Source organism: Rhinolophus hipposideros (genome assembly GCF_964194185.1).
Source record: "Rhinolophus hipposideros genome assembly, chromosome: 5".
Taxonomy (NCBI): Eukaryota; Metazoa; Chordata; class Mammalia; order Chiroptera; family Rhinolophidae; genus Rhinolophus; species Rhinolophus hipposideros.
In genome coordinates this window covers 62691541-62709603 of record NC_138051.1, presented here as the reverse complement: position 1 = coordinate 62709603, position 18063 = coordinate 62691541, and the positions used below count along the sequence as shown (strand labels likewise).

Genomic DNA, 18063 nt, shown 5'->3' with positions numbered 1-18063 from the left:
TTAATTCCTCTTATTGACTCTGAAGTTGAACAAAACGCAGACCTTTCTGGCGCGGTGTGAGGATGGTGGAGTACTCTTTAGCTTCTGAATTGTCTCTGCTGGGTTCCCTTGCCTGTGGAATGGCATCGTATCTTAGACCAGTAGTTTGCAGATTTCACTGAGCTTAACAGTCAAATGCAAGATTGTTAAAAATGTAAATTCTCAAATCTCATCTCGGAAGGTTGGATTCGAGAGATCTGAGCCTGAGGGCCTGAGCACCTTCCTCTTCAGTAGGTGTCGGAAGGAATCCTGATTGCAGCAGGTTATAGACCTCACAGTAATAACACTGCCAGTCCGTCAGTCCCTCCAGTCTCCACGGCTCCAAGCTGCCTCATCTGTGTTGTTTGCACTTACACTTAGAGAATTCCCAGTTCAGCCCTTCCAAGGGCTTCTAGAGGAACTAGCCTTCAACCCACAAATTGGTATCTTTATTTCATCTCTGTTTTTCTTTTACCTACCTATTTCTGCTCTGACCAGTTTAAAAATTTTACATTCTTAAATTGATTTTCTGTAAACACATCCTATCAATTATTGAGAAGGAGGATGAAGTCCCCAACTTTAATTGTGGTTTTACTTATTTATTCTTCTATTTCTATTGGTTTTATTTGATGTATTTTGAAGCTCTGTTATTAGGTGCATATACACTTAAGATTGTTATATCCTTTTCATGAAGCAATGCCTTTATCATTTTGAAATGTCCCCCTTTATCTCTGGTTTATTTCTTGTATTAAAGTCTACTTTGATACTAATTTTGCTGCTCCCAGCTTTCTTTTGATTAGTATTTTCATGATATATCTGTTCCTTTTAAACCTGTATATGTCTTTACCTATCTATCGGTTGTTGCTTTTTAAAATTCATTCTGACAATCTCTTATTTGGTTTTTTAGGGCATTTATATTTAATGTGATTAATGCTGTTTGAGTTTAAATTGAACATCTTGCTCATTGTTTTCTATTTGTCCTGTTTATTCTGTTTTCTTTTTTCAACTCTTTTCCTGCCTTCTTTTGGACTGAATATTTGTTATGATTTCTTTTATCTCTATTAATAGCTTTTAGGGACACCTTTTTCATATTTTTCCTAATTGGTGTTCTGTGAGATTTTTTGAATTCCAATTACACATATTAGATCACTCGATATTGTCTCCCAGCTCTTGGATGTTCTGTTCTGCTTTTTAATTTTTCCGTGTGTGTGTGTGTGTGTGTGTGTGTGTGTGTGTGTGTGTGTGTGTGTGTTTCAGTTTGGGTAATTTCTGTTGACTTCAAGTTCACTGATTCTTTCCTCAGCAGAGTTGAGTCTACTTAATGAACCCACCTAACATTTTTTATTCTTTCTTGTAGTTTTCGTCTCTGTGTTGAAATTATCCATCTGATTGTACATGTTGCCCACTTTTTCCACTAGAGTTTTTAGCATATTAATCTGTTTAGCAAATTCTCTGTCTAATAGTTCCAACATCTGGCACATCTGTAGTCTGGTTCTGTTGTTTTGTCTATTGACAGTATTTTTTTCTTCTTTGTATGTCTCAATTTTTTGTTGTTGTTGTTGAAAGCTGCACAGCGTGTGTAGGACAATAGAGCATTTATGCCTAGAAATACATAAAGGCCTTTTGTTAGGCTGTTAGTGTGGGAGGTTGATCAGTCTAGTTGGGAGTTGAGCTGGGTTTTGGTTTTGTTACTATAGTGTTACTACAATAACTGTTACTACAGTAGTTACCATAACCAGCAATGCACCAGAGGCTTCAAATCATTATTTAGTAATGGCTGGTTTGCCAGAGGTTTTTGTACATGCTCTTATCTGCCCCCAGCAGTAGATTAAATGCTTGCTATGTTGGTGATGAAGTTGGGAGTGGGAGTGGAGAAGGACATTCTCTGTTTTCTGGTTTAGCCTCATTCTTAGGCACAGTGTCTCAGAGTCTTGAAGTAGGATTAGTGATTCCGCCCCTACCCCAGCTGGGGGAGACATCATGGTCTAGGTCCAGGGCAGTGCCTGCCTTTGCACTGGGGGTAGTTGTTCTTTTTTTTTTTTTTTCTGTTGCCTTTTTCCAGCAGCTATAGATCTTCATCTGAAAAGCAACAGTGTTTGCTGCCCTCCTAACAGCAGCTTAAGGCTTTTTTTTCCATTAGGTAAGAGTAGGAAGGATCCTCGCTAAGGCTTCACCTTTTCCCACAGCTGCCGCTGTTCTCCTCCCAAAGGCCTACACCATGAAGGGGTACTTTTTCAGATTCCTCACCCTTCTCCTTGTCTCTCTTATGAACTCCTACTGAAATCTTTATGAAAAACATGCAAGGATTTGCATTACCCTTTATGTCTGAGGCCCCAGGTGCTCTGTATTCTCACTGTCACCCATACTTGACTTTTAACATTGTGTTAAAAATTTTGGCCAAAATCTTTTTCCTGACATCTTTTTCCTTTATGACATTTGGTGTTTACTCCCAGTAAGCAAGTGCTTCCATCTTGTTTCTCCCTGTCTTTCCTTAGCTGTTGTATTAGTTCATTACCCTGTGACCTCCAGGTCTCTGAAGGATTTATGAAAAATTATAATTTTGCAAATTGAATTTGTCTATGTTTTAGAGGTAGGAGCAATGTTCCTTTAGCTTTCTACATCCTAAGCCAACTGAAATTCTGTTATCTTATTTTTGCAGTGGTTGCTCTAGGATTTTCAGTGTACATCTTTAACTTGTCATAGCTTGATTTCAAAAATTGTAATTTTGTGTAGAGTAGAAGAACTTCATTAGTATACTTCCATTTACCCCCCTCAGCCTTTTTGCTATTGTAACACATTTTACATCTACATGTTATAAACCCCAAAATATTTTTGCTTTAAACAGTCAGTTTTTAAGAGATTTCTTTAAATGAGAAGTCTTATATTTACCAAATACTTATTTATACTTTTCTTTATTCCTGTATGTAGACACAAATTTCCACCTAGTATGGAATTTCCATCAAGTTCTGCTTAAAGAAATTCCTTTAATGTTTTTCATATTGCAATTCTGCCGGTGATAAGTTCTTTTAGCTTTTGTCTAAAAATGTCTTTATTTCTCTCTCATTTTTGAAAGGTATTTTTGCTGGGTATAGAATCCTAAGTCATTTTATTTCCTTCAGAACCTTAAACATGTCACTCCATTGTCTTTTATTTATATAGTTTGTGATGAGTTTGCTGTTACTTTCTTTCTTCTTCTAGATGTCATCTTTTTTTCTGGTAGCTTTTCAAACCCTCCCCCCACCCCCATTTATTGATGGTTTTCTGCAATTTGATTATGACTTGTTTTGGAGTGGTTTTCTTCCTATTTCTTCTGCATAGGATTTGTTGAAATTCTAGAAATGGAGTTTAAGTTTTCATGAAATGTGGGAAATATTCGGCTATTATTTTTCTTAATTTTTTTTTCCAGTTCACCCTACCCCTTTTCTAGGATTCCTACTACATGTATGTTAGTCTGCTTGATATTGTCCCACAGCTCTGTGCATTTTCTTTTAATTTTTTTCCAATGTTTTATTTTGGATGGTTTCTATTTTATTTCTATTGTTCTGTTCTTTAATGTGTTCTGTTGCTATGTTATAAATTTCAGAAAGTTCACTGATCTTCGGTGATGTCTAATCTACTATTGATCTCATTTGGTATATTTTTATTTCTGATGTTGTATTTTTCATCTTTAGAAATTCAATTTAGGTATTTTTTATATCTTCCATTTCCTTCTTCATTATGTTTGCATTTTCCTCTCTCTTGAATCTAGAAAGTGTAATGGTTTTAACATCTTTGCTTCTTTTACCACCTGTGTTGTTTCTGGATCTGTTGCTATTGATTGACTTTTCTCCTAGTTATGCGTTGGATTTTCATGCTGCTTTGAATACTTGTTAATTTTTTGGATGCCAGACATTGAAAATTTCCTGTTGTGTGCAGGATTTTGTAGCATTCCTTTAATATTGTTGGACTTTGGTCTGGTACACAGTTTAAGTTACTTCAAATTAGTTTGCTCTATCAAGGCTTTCTTTTGAGCTTCTTTAGAGTGCTCAAAGGAGCCTTTAGTTTGGGGATAGTTTATCCCTACAACTAAGGTGATACCTTTCAGAGGACATTACTCAGTTTCCCATGGATTAAATCTTTTTTACTCTGGCTGATTGGAACCTGAACTATTCCCAGCCTTATACTGTGTTTCCCCGAAAATAAGACCTAGCTGGACAATCAGCTCTAATGCGTCTTTTGGAGCAAAAATTAATATAAATCCCAGTCTTCTTTTACTATAAGACCCGGTAATATAATAATGTAATAGTATAATATAATAATATTATATAATATATAATACCAAGTCTTATATTAATTTTTGCTCCAAAGGACATATTAGAGCTGATTGTCTGGCTAGGTCTTATTTTCAAGGAAACAGGGTACGAGCTCTGGAGATTCCTCCATCTACTCCTTTCCAGTGGTCATTTTCCCTAGCCTCAAGTACTTTTCTTCCATGCATGCATAGATAAGTATTCAACCAAAGATTCAAGGGAACTCCTCTAGAGATCTCCGCCATTCTCTTTCTGTATAGTCCTTTGCTTTGTAGCATTTTGCCCTACAGATTCTAGCTGCCTTCACCTCCCTGAACTCTGAGCCATTTCACAACTTAACAAGACTGCTAGGCTCTGTTTGGGTTACCTCTCCTACGCTGTAGCCAAGAAACTCTAGGCACTAAGCTTGGGCAGTTTGGGGGGTTCTCTCAGCAATCACTGTCCTCTTTTGCCTATAGTACAATATCTGAAAATCATTGTTCCATATATCTTATCTGATTTTCTGGTTGTTTAAGGTGAGACACTAAGTCAAGTATGTGTTACTCCATCATGGCTATAAATAGAAGTCTGTCCTTGCAATTTAGCAAACTGATTCACTGTGTGCATTCTTGGTGGTCTTGTCTTTATTTCTCTTTCTGTTAGGCAGAACCTAGTGCTCTTGTATCCTACAACCTTCCTGCCCAGGAATGTTGGAGTGGACAATGATCATACGTTTAGTGAGCTAATATGCATCAAATGTCTGGCTGTCACACGGAATAAGAGTGAGATGTCTTCTGCAGCTATGTTTGTGGGCTGTAGGATAGAAGTGGCTGTTAGACTTACACCTTAGAACTCTTTTTTGCCGGCATAAGACTGGCAGCCTACTGAACCAATTACTGCATTTAATTTCTCATGCTTCCTAATCTCCATCTTTCTTTTTCTTTTATTTCTTACAACTCAGTGTAAAAACAGAGTCTTAAGGAGCGCTGTTTCCACATCAAAGGACCCACTTTTTACTGATATCATCCGGAAGTAAATCAGAGCACTGGATTAACTTGCCAGTCACAGTGTGTCTGTAGTGAGCTCATATGTAGGTCTTAGTTTATATCCAATTTTTGATTTTTTGCTGAGCCTGCTTCTCCTGTTGTCAAAGTGTGAGATTTTCATTTTGGAAGAGATGGTAGGGGTAAAGGGAGTTTACTTACGGCAAATGGGGAAAGATTCTAGAAGGCTAGACTTAACAAAGCCAGATTTAACCACTGCATGTGGTTTTATGAACTTTAAAAGATATTATGTGAATTAGAATAATGCCATAATTTGGAATAGGATTTTATAGTTTACAAAATTCTTTTACATACATTATTTTATTATTCCCTGTTATAAACCTGCAGTTAGAAAGAAGAACCTCATGTTACAGATGATAAACAGGCTCAGAAAGGGTGGACCTAGAATTAGAGCCTCTGTCTTCTGAATCCTCTCATCAGTTCCATTTTTTCTGCATACCATCTGTGACCTCACAGTTTAAGCCATCTGAGCAGGTGTGAAGATTATATGCCAACAGTACCTAATATCCTGGATAATTTTGTAACCTATATGAGAATAGTTTTGCTGCTACTTACTCCTTCTAGTTGATGATTTTCTAATTATATTCCTCAAATGAGTTTCTTGTGACTTTAGTCTTAGGAATAAATATTTTCTTCAGCTTCTTCTTGCGTGTGTTCAAGTTTTTGCTCTTATTATGCTTGTTAGCATTCTGAATTTGACTACCCAAATCTTTTTCTTCTTTTTCTCCCTTGTTTCTCTTTTTCACAAAAGATTTTCATGTTTTTATTGCTTTCATTCCATAAATATTCATCTAGTGTCTATTAGGTAAAAGAAGACAGTGAACTACCTTGAGTTTCAAAAAGCATATAATTAGGAATTTGTTGGCTTATGTCTCTATATTACTTAGAATTGTTTTAATGGCAGAAGTAACTAGACCAAGAGCATAGCTCACATCTATCTGATGCTCACCTGCTAACACTTTAACCATAAAAATAATCCTGGCAAGTACTTAAATCATAAAAATAATCCCATCTTTAGAGCTGACTCTTACAAACATAATGTTAAACCAAAGAAGCCAAATAAAAGAGTAAGACTATATAATGATTTCATTATATAAATTATTAAAAAGCAAAACTAATCTGTTAGGATTTTGTTTACCCTTGGTGAGGGTTGAGAGGTAGCACCTGGAAGAGACACGCAAGAAGGGACCTTCTGAAGTGTTAATAATGTTCTCTGTCTTGATCTGGGTATAGTTAACTTGTAAAAAGCCATTGAGTTGTATGCATGTGATTTGTGCTCTTTTTTGTATGTGTCATCCTTCAACAAAATGTTCACCCCCAAAAGTCCCATTCATTGCTGTTTTTAAGGAGGACACAGCTCACAATGGCCCATGCAGGGATCGAACCAGCAACGTTGGTGTTATTAGCACCATGCTCTAACCAACTGAGCTAATCGGCCACCCCAGGCCCCTGTTTTTTTATTCTTGGAAACTAGTCAAACTCTTTCCTCTGAAAATAGATTGTTAATGGCTGACACACCCTGCAGCATAAACCAATTTAACAGATTGGCAAGCACCACTCAAACAGAGGAACGCCCAATTTGGAGCACTAATGAAGGTGCTCCATCTACCCAACTTGCCAGCCGCTGGGGTAATAATGCACAATGAGATTTACCTTGTTCAGCAACATTCAACATCCCTTAATTGGAATCATATTTTGTGATAGGTTCTCTTATCTTTTAGAAACGTTGCACCTTTATCCATAGAAGTGAGGAGGCCTGAACAGTTAGAATACAGTAAGATAAACGCTGATCCATACGTGCAGAATTAACTCAGTGGAACTACAGAGAAGGGAAGGTGACCAAAGACTTCCTAATTCAGATAACTATAAAAGTTAGCCAAATGAAGAAAATGGGGAAGAGCATCCCAGATAGAAGGACCAGCACATGCAGGATACAGAAGTACAACTCAGCATCACACATTCAGGAAACTGTCCTTGTCGACATGAAAAGCACCGGGACCGTCAGCGTTATCTTACGTCAGTACCCCCTGAGCCTGCTCTAGTGTCTAGTAGTGTTTAGTTCATGGTAGACAGCCAGATATTAGGTGAATAAATACCTAAAATAGCATCACGTATGTGAAGAGGCAGTTCAAGGAAAGATCGTAAAGAGCTCAGAGTTTATCTCTAAGGCAGTGAGGAGTCATAAAAGCGTTTAAGTATTAGGATGACATGATTCGTGGTATTTTAGAAAGGTTCTTTGACAACTCTAGAAAAGATAGGTTGAGTGTCTATAAAGAGAGTAAGGTAGAGGAATGTGTATGTGTGTGTATGTACTTATACATACACATGCCTGTGAGTGGGCATGTGGTAATGGTGGTGAGAGTGTCACAGAGTTGAAATTAGGGATACTAGGTTTAGATAGGAAGTTTCTGAAATAAAACAGGTAGAAATGATAAGAGAGTGAACTCAAGTATTGACTCTACATAGGCCTGATGAGTAAGAGATGAATTTGAGTGTGATTTAGGAGATACAATAAACAGTACTTAGTGTCTAGTTATTGTTGTAAGAAGCATTTGAGGAGGAGGCATCTTGGTTGACTTCCAGATTTGTCTTGAGTGACTGATTGAATAATGTCAGCACACCATTTTCTCTATGATAGAGGATACAAGTAGAGTAGCAGATTTGTGTTCTGTTTTGTTTTGTTTTCTGCCAGAACCTAGTGTGTTCCATAGCTATTTGTGATTCTGTTAACTTGATTATCTATTAGGAGATGTTTAATTGTCAGTTGAATATTTGGGTCGGGAGTTCAAGACAGGCCTGAACCAGAATGATGTAGTACTTGACAGGATACTGGTAGAATTTAAAGCTTAAGTAAAGCTCCCAAAACATCTATCAAAAGAATACATTTAGATTAGGCTCAAGAGAAGAAAAGAGTTAGGAGTGTAGATGTGTGCTATAAACGTGTTTTATTGTTTTTAACTCTGCTTTTTACTTTCATGATTTTTATGGGGAGGCATCGCTGGCTCTGATTTGTAAGTCTCATATGAGACTGGCAATGTCAAATTTCCCAAATTATTTATTTTAAAATCCAATACAACTAAATAGTCTGTATTTCTTGGGATGAGGGTTAAAAGGGGACTTTTCCTATTTAAGAATACAGGTTGCATTGTATAATAGGAAGAGCTAGAATGAACTTTGGAGTCAAACTTTGGTTGGAATCTTGGTTCTTATATTACTTAGTTGGGTGCTTTTGGGCAAGATGCTTATTTCCACTAAGACTCAGGTTACTCATTTGTAAAACTGGGATAATTATAGCTATCTTTTAAGATTACTGTTAAGATTAAATGAGATGAGCCTTTGGATCTAGAAGATAATGGCAACTGTCCAAATCTAAATCTTTATACATTCACCCAAAAAGCCATAAGACCAAAAAGGACCACACACACACACACTCTCGCACAAACCATACATAATTCACACTTTCAGAATTACTACAAGATATGCAGTACTATGAATTTTAAATTACCTGTATGTGGAAAAACAACAAATTACAACAGCTCTGTTGCTGTTACAAATCTCTGAGACGTTACAAATCTAAAGACTTAAGAGATAGTGAAAAAGAAAAGAGGAGATCAGAGGTTAAAAGGAAGTACAAACAAAGTCACCCTTAGAAAGAAAACTTTTCCCACACGGTTGGCAAAATATGTGCATGGGGGACTTAGTGATTCATAGCACTAGCTGGAGGGAAAGTGTATGAAAGTAAGAGGAACCAGAAGTAGCAGCATCAGAGAAATATTGCTCCTGGGAGAGAAGGTAGAGAAAGACTGTTGCCCCCTGGAACCATGGCAGTGAGAGGAAAGAAGGAAGGAGAAAATTACGGGCCTTAGAAAAATGAAAGAGAAACAAGGCACCCAATCCTGTCCCTACTCACCCACCACCACTACTATCACAACGTCATCCACTAAAGAGCTGCTCTTACTAATCTGCAGAGCAGACACTAAGAACAGTATCCACGAAATGCTCAGGAATAGGAATAAGTGAAATGACATGCGAAGTTACTTTAAGAGGAATGCAGAAAATATGAATCAGTGCACTTTCACTGATAAGAATTCTTCCCCCAAAGCAAACATGAAACAAAGGAAAATGTATTATAACACTTCAACTAAATAAAATATCCTCAAACTTGAGGACATACTAATAGGAGCATTGATGTAAGGGGCACTAATGAAAGGAAGGAAAACCAAAGGAATGAAAATGAGATGCAAAAAGAAGTAAAAACTCTTCAGAGAGACAGTGGTAGAAATGCAGTACAGGCAAAGGAAGACCCAACACACTTATAATAGAGTCCCTGAAGAAGTAAAAGAAATCAATGGAACAGCACTACTTATTAAACCATAATCCAAAAGGGAAACTTTTCAGAAATTAGTGAAAAACTAAAATCTACATATTAAAAGGGCCCACCTTGTAGATAGACTGATCCAGAACAATGAATTCTGATTCATAAACTGTTAGATTTTAAAGACTAGTGAAACTATTAAATTCAAAGACAAATCTTTTTCTGGACCTGCTAGGGGGAAAACAAAAGATCACATTACTAACAAAAAAATAGGTATGCATCATACTTCTCAAGAATAATATACACAGGAAGGTTACAGTACAACAGCATTCCCCAAAACAAGGAAACAAAGCTCAAGCTGGCCAACCTGTCCTTCAAGTATCAGGGCTATACATAAACAGTTCTGTACATGAAAGAATTTAAGAAACATTTAATATCTTTAACTATAGATCCAAGACTAAAACAGTAGTGGGGACATGGGTGTAATTGTTTTGTGTTCTGACAAAATAGAAAAGATGAAACTAAAAATAAGTGAGTGAAGAAAGGGAAAAATAGAATAAGATTGTTTCCTATTCATCAGAGAAATGCAAATAAAAACTACAATGAGATATCACCTCATACCAGTTAGAATGGCTATCATCAGCAGGACAAATAACAAGTGTTGGAGAGGCTGTGGAGAAAAAAGAACCCTCGTACACTGTTGGTGGGAATGCAGATTGGTGCAGCCGCTATGGAAGGCAGTGTGGAGGTTCCTCAAAAAATTAACAGTAGAATTACCGTATGACCCAGCAATCCCTCTCCTGTGTATCTACCCCCAAAATCTGAAAACATTTATCCGTAAATATATATGTGCTCCAGTGTTCATTGCAGCTTTATTTACAGTTGCCAAGAAATGGAAACAACCAAAGTGTCCTTCGATAGATGGTTGGATAACGAAGATGTGGTATATATACACAATCGAATACTATTCAGCCATAAGAAAAGATGAAATAGTACCATTTGTGACAACATGGATAGATCTTGAGATTATTATGCTGAGCAAAATAAGTCAGACAGAGAAAGTCGAGAACCATATGATTTCACTGCTATGTGGTATATAAAACTGAAAACAACAAAAGAACAAGACAAACAAGTAAAAACTCATAGACACAGACAATAGTTTAGTGGTTACCAGAGGTTAAGGGGGTCGGGAGGGTGGTAGATGAGGGTAAGGGGGATCCAATATATGGTGATGGAAGGAGAACTGACTCTGGATGGTGAACACACAATCTGATATACAGATGATGTATTACAGAATTGTACATCTGAAATCTATGTAACTTTACTAACAATTGTAACCCCATAAACTTTAACTTAAAAAAAAATGTTCCCTATTGTATAATTAATAAGTGGGAGTTATTGGATACCCCTTAAAATGGACAGACAAAATAGCAAAACGTTAAATAAGCAAAAAAGATTTAGGAAACTCTAAAATACGTGCTTATGTACACACAAACACACGTGTGCAAAGGTAACCACTAAAACAAAAAGTGCAAATCTTTCTGAACACCAAAAGAAAATTTTAAAAAGGCAAGCTACCAACCAGAGTAAGAAAAAGGGTAAATATGAATAATAAAAATGGTAATTATAGAACACAGAGTTCAAATATATCAGTCATATCAATAAACTTAAATGGGCTTATCTCACCTATTAAAAGAAAAAGATTTTCACATGGTTTCATAAAGAAAAACCCAATTCTATGCTATACGAGGTCTGACACTAAAGTTCGCGAACTTGCTACCTTGCACTTACATTGGCAGCACTGTACAAACAGCTCAGTAAGGTTTCATAACCTTGGTAGATCAGTATTTCACAGCTCTATTCGTGTCAACACGTGGTGGTGTCTTGCTGAGTGGCGTTCATTATTGTTGTGAGAATGTCTGATCTTGAATTAGAGCAACAAACAAACATGAAATTTCTTGTTAAATTTGGCAAGAGTGGAAGGGAAATCAGGGACATGTTAGTCCAAGTTTACGGGGATAATGCCATAAAGAAAACGGCAGTGTACAAATGGATTAAACATTTTTCTGAGGGGAGAGAACACGTCACTGATGAAGAAAGATCACGGTGACCAGTAAGAAGCAGAACTGATGAAAACATTGCAAAAATTCGTTGAATTGTGCATCAAAATCGTCAGCTGACTGAGAAGCATAGCAGACTAAGTAAACATCGATAGAGAAACAGGAAAGTCTTAACTGGAAATCTTGACATGAGAAAGGTGTGTGCAAAAATGGTCCTGAAGGAGCTCACCAAAAAGCAAAGGAGAGTCAAAGTTTGCCAAGACCTTTTGGAAAGGCAAAACAATGTTTTGGGTTGTGTTATCCCTGGTAATAAAACATGGGTGTACCAATACGACCCTGAAACAAAGCGTCAAAGTGCACAATGGAAGTCTGCCAGTTGTCCACTACCGAAAAAGTTCCATCAGTCCAAATCAAGAGTTAAAACAATATTGCTAACCTTTTTTGATATCAGAGGGATTATTCATTATGAATTTGTACCAACTGGACAGTTAACCAAGTTTACTGTTTGGAAGTGCTGAAGAGCTGCATGAAAATGTTAGACGACCTGAACTTTTCGCCAGCAATTCATGGTTCTTGCATCACGGCAATGCACCAGCTCACACATCACTGTCTGTGAGGGAGTTTTTAGCCAGTACACAAATAACTATTAGAACACCCTCCCTACTCACCTGATCAGGCCCCCAATGACTTCTTTCTTTACCCAAAGACAAAGGAAATATTGAAAGGACGACATTTTAATGACGTTCAGGACATCAAGGGTAGTAACGATGACAGCTCTGATGGCCATTCCAGAAAAAGAGTTCCGAAATTGCTTTGAAGGGTAGACTGGGCGCTGGCATCGGTACATTGCTTCCCAAGGGGAGTACTTCGAAGGTGACCGTGGTGATATTCAGCAATGAAGTATGTAGCACTTTTTCTAGGATGAGTTTATGAACTTAATTATCAGACCTTGTATACGATAGACACATATAAAACACAGTAATTCTAAAGGTTAAAAGTAAAGGGATAGTCAAAAACATCAAACGGAAACTATAAGAAAGCAGGGGTTGTAATCTTAATAGACAAAGAAGAACCTAGGCAAAAAATCATTGAACACAGCAAAGTATACTTTTTAATGTTAAAAGCCATAATTCACAATGAAGTTGTATTATTTTTGAATACCTAAGTACCAAATATAGCAGTACCAAACATCTAAATATAGCAGAATTGCTATAGCAAAATGCAGTTGACCCTTGAACCACTTCGGGGTTAGGGATGTCAACCTCCTGCACAGTCGAAAATGCGTGTATAACTTTAACTCCCCCTAAATTTAGTAAGAGCCTACTGTTGACCAGAAGCCTTATGGATAACATAAAGTCAGTTAACACATATTTTGTGTCATGTGTATTATATACTGTATTCTTACAATAAAGTCAGCTAGAGAAAAGAAAATGTTAAGAAAATCACAAGGAAAATACATTTGCAGTATTTATTGGAAAAAATCTGCCTGTAAGTGGACCCATGCAGTCAAACGCATGTTGTTCAAGAGTCAACAGTATAGGATAATGCAAGAAGTAATGGAAATACATAATAGATTTTGACCACATCTCAGCAGAAGACTGGTGCAACAAAATGTTTCAGGACCTTCTAGTAAATTTCCTGTTTCAAGAACTCTTGGTTCTTTTAGTAGGAAATAATAGAGATCACCATCTTTATGTTTGGAGTGCTAACTTATACTGGGTTTGTCTTTGTTTCTATGCCTTATTAGTACACAGAACTTAGGACATTTTTGAAAGAGAAAATGCATCATTATTAGTTCATGCTGACATTTCTAATTAAAATTTAAAATTAAAGTTTTTATTTCTTTGATTTTTATATTTGTATCTCCTTTTCTTGTGCTAAATATCTAGGTCCTTAATGGTATTAACAAAATGATTATAATCACCTTAACCTACAGTTTCAAAATTGTGCTACGAATATTTATTACATTTAGTAGCACTTATAACAGTGTAGTTACTGCAAAAGGTTGAATCTATGTTTGCAATTTTTTTCTCCCTAGGATATATTCTAATATGTATGTACAAATTACCGTGTTTTAAATCTACTTGAAGTAATATCTCTATATGTGTTTAAACCAACTCTCTACATAATTAAGTTCATTTGTTTTCATTTTGCTTTTTACTTTTAGGAACTTGTTATTTCCATTTTATTTTTGCTTTATTTAATATTTTTAAAGGATTCAAGATAGCTGACAGTTTTTTAGATAGATAGATAGCAACTAAAATTCTTAGGCTTATAGGAACAGTGTTTAATCAAAGAAATATTTAGTCATTCAATAACATTTTTCTCATTGTTTTTCTAGTACGGGTGAGGTATTTACTCTAATTAAATGGTTAGTTATTCCTGTATACTAATTAGGAGCCTATTCCTGAAAGACATCCCTGAAAAGTGCAACACCCTACTACCACACTCTGTTACTAAACTACTTCAGGGTGTTTACATTAATATTTTCTAAGACATTGGAACTATCAACAGTCTTGCGTGAAACTTGTCTTAACCCCCTTACCCTACTAATTTTGGTTATCCAAAGCCTCGGTTATATAGCTAACTGTTCATCTACCTTTATAATGCCAAAATAATTATGTGTAATATTTAATACAAGTAAAATCATATGCTGAAAAAAATTCTATCCTGTGGCTTAAATCTGAAATTTAAAACTTTAAATGAGTCTATTGAGACATGAAAGTATGTTTTTGCCACAGTAGTAGCAAAGTTACTGTGTCTCTTTCTGGGAGGTTGGATCCTAAAATGTATAATTGTATGATTTCTCTTTTTAGAGGCCGATAAAATACCAGTAATGCGTGGACAGTGGTTTATTGATGGTACTTGGCAGCCTCTAGAAGAAGAAGAAAGTAATTTAATTGAGCAAGAACATCTCAGGTGTTTTAGAGGTCAGCAGATACAGGAAAGTTTTGATATTGAAGTATCAAAATCCATAGATGGAAAAGAAGGTAAGCTCAATTAATACATTTAATATGTTATGTAAATGAAGTAAGTTGTTGATAAAGTTTAGAGTGGTTCCTAAGTTTGACGTAGTAATTTAAGTGTTAGAATTTATAAAATTCCTCATTATTTTAAACATTTGATAATTATTTTAAAATTTAAAATTTCTATGAATTTCTGAATTACCTCAGTTTTCATTTTACTTAATATGCATGTTCAATGGCATGACACTAACATGATTTACTATAAATGACAAATAATGCGCTCTCTGAATTTGTCCTTTTCAGTAGTTTTTAGTTATCAAAGAAAATTGAACTTACAAAAAAATCCCTTGTCATTATATCAAAAGAGTACTTTTGTAATATTTTAAGATTGGTTCTTTTACTGAAATTTAAAAACAACACTTCATTTTACTTTGTGTAAGTATATCTCTTAGATGTCCTATATTGAGAACCGTATCAACTTTTAATTTTACACAATCCACTACTTATGTTTTCTTATTTAGCATTTGAATATGTTTGCAGTAGTTTAAAATATTTATGTAATAGCCAAGATTACTATGTTTTGTTATGTGTCTGATCTTGAGTAAAATTTAAAATGTGTGGTAAAGTTAAAAATACTTCTATTGTTCCATTTACTGCAGGCAGTGGGATCAACTATTCTGGTGAGTATAACAGTACAGGTGGATTAGAATTTGTAGATTTCTCTAAATTTTTTTTCTAAAAGCGTTTCTTCATCCATGCTTGCCTTTATTTGGGAGGTTTCTTGACAAGCCCTAGTAAATCTAGTGAATTAATTGATTTCCCCCTCCCCCACATCCCCACTTCCACCTCCATTTCTAACGCAGAAAAACTCAATATTGATCAAGTAATTCACAGAATGCAGCTTGGAAGAAATCAGTTATTTGGTTGGAAGTAATTGTTTATATAACATAATGGCAAAACAATAAGCTTTAAATTGTCTTTTTTTTCTTATTGTTAGTAACATGCCAAGTCTTTTCTCCTATTCTTTATTCTCTTTTATTTCTCTCTGAACACACATGCGTGCACACACACACAAGGAAACTGTATAGTTTAGCCTGTACCAAATTAAAATATCTTTTGTATATAGTTGGTTAAAAGTCTATGTATCTGAGGAGCATTGTGGCTTCTGAATAAATTGGCAACTAAAGCTAACAAACGTATACAATAATAATTGGCTATAATGTGCCAGATACCATGCTCTAGGAATTTTAAATATCTCATTTTTCTAATGTGTAGTCAAATATGTCCTTATTTCAGTGTAAAATCCAAGCTCAAGGTTTTTACGTATCAGTATGTAAAGAGCAGTCCAGTGTCCGCAGAACACAGCTGTATCTACAGTCCTGCAGACTGCCATAGAGACGAGACTTAGTTATGGCACAACTAGTACATTTTATATATCCGTGATCTTTTATTAGTGCCTGAAGTATTTTGTAACCTCTCATCACCACTACCAAAATGAACACAAGTGCCTGCACGTCATAGTATTCGAAGGACTTAACTTTTTATCATAATTTCACTGCTATTGGAGAAGGCTGAATTCTGGGCTTTTTCCTTTCAATAAATTCTCCTTAAGTCTTACCTCAAAAATGGTGTTTCACCTTAAATAACAAACCCAGTTTACCCACCCAATTATTTACTATTAATACATGGGCGGGGAACCAAGACCTAGGAGGAGTGAGAGGATGAGTATGAATAATAAAAATATAAGTAGATTGTTCCTCCTTCTCATAGTCTATTCAAAATATTTTTTCCACTTGCTAATTCATCCTGTGGAAGTTAATCATCAGCTCTGTTTCATCTCTAGATCCCACCTATTTGGAATCTTGTTTCTATTACAATCTTGTTTCTATTACTGGAATTTCATATGCCCTCTTCTACTCCTTACTAAAATGTTAAATGTGGTAGGACACTTGAGTTTTCTTCAAAGTGCCCTAATTTTATGAGCCAGTCATTTAAATTACATAAATCTGATAAAGAACATGGTTTATTTGTGTGAGTACATTTTTATTATGTCTTTAAGTGTGTGTGTCGCTTCTAGGATATCAATCTAGAATATTATAATATTTTTTGCTAGCCTTAAGGATATACCCTGAGTGGTAAAATTCTAGTTAGTAATAACATAAAATTGTTAAACTGTTAAAACACTTTTGCCTTGTAATCTTTCAAACTGATGAATCTTTGAGGTTCATTGGAAGAAAAATTTATTTTAAAAAATATACTATGGTATATAGGTAAAGCATCAGCATGTTTTATTATTAACAAAGATTATAAGTTCAATTCAGTATGTATACTGTTGTCATAAATTTCCAACCATTTTATTTGTTATTCAGTATTATATAAAACATACATTTATGTGTTAAGATATGACATTTGACTTTGAAGATTATGGGAAATTTGGTAGATAGTACATTTGAAAATTATCACTGGTGTTAAGGAAAGAATGTTGTCCAAAAGCTACCATCATTGGAAAAGTAACTCAAATTTACCACAACTGCAAAGATAAAAAATATCTTTTGATTATTTGGCTTCTTACCTCCAAACTTCTGAAATTTCATATTTCATTAATTTGAGGGGGAAAAAATACCTTTTCCACCTAAATTTTCTCATGTATATATGATAAAACTTTGACTCTTCATATTGTCAGGAGATTTTGAATGCTTTCATGTGCAGCTAGTACTATACTGCAGGCACTTTTGTGAAAGAAATAGACAAGGTTTCCACCCTTAAGGATTTTTAAACCTATTGGGGAAGACAGAGCCTACAGATGAGAACTGTTACAAAGAGTAACTACAAGATAACACAGCAGACAGTGAAAATTACACATTCTGAAGAGAGATTTGGAATAAAGAGAGTTGGTGAGTGCAGTATAGTGGAGTTATTCAGGTGAGATTTTCTAGAAAATCCCATTTAATAATTAAAAACACTTAAAAATATTTAGGAACTCTTATTAAGTGTTCTGGAGAAACAGAGTTCTTGCCTTGAAGGACATTAAAATAAAATGCTAATTTTAGCATTATCTGTATTTTGGTTAGGGTAGCTGTTGCCACAGTAAATTGGATATATATATATATTTTCTCTTTATTAACTTTCCTTTATTAATACAAAGTAAGGATTGAATGCAATAGATTGATAAAAGTTTAACATAAGTTTTTTAGCAATCAATAAAATTTGGGACTTTAAATTTCATTTTCTCTGAGAGTTAAAATAAAAATTAATTCTCTTAACTACCCCACCTCCTAAGCTAGGAGACATTTATCTAATAGCCTAATAAATGAAGAAGTTTCACTGGGGATGAATCCTACAAATAAAATCAGGCCTTCAAATAAGTAATTT

At 35.2% G+C, this 18063-nt stretch overlaps 1 protein-coding gene across 9 annotated transcripts in view; it reads left to right on the top strand.

Annotated features, from left to right (window-relative positions):
* Positions 1–18063, top strand: part of DDHD1 (DDHD domain containing 1) — a 68932-nt gene that overhangs the window by 9726 nt on the left and 41143 nt on the right. For 6 of the 9 annotated variants that reach the window (XR_013993295.1, XM_081047628.1, XM_081047633.1 and 3 more), the window contains exons 2-3: positions 14542–14715; positions 15351–15371. Coding sequence is in view for 7 of the 9 variants with exons in the window: in XM_081047628.1 (XP_080903754.1) it covers positions 14542–14715; positions 15351–15371 (195 nt within the window). In the remaining 2 variants the exon portion in view is untranslated. The remainder of the gene's footprint in view (positions 1–14541; positions 14716–15350; positions 15372–18063) is intronic. The other 3 variants (XR_013993296.1, XM_081047632.1, XM_081047630.1) reach the window with 1 other exon arrangement.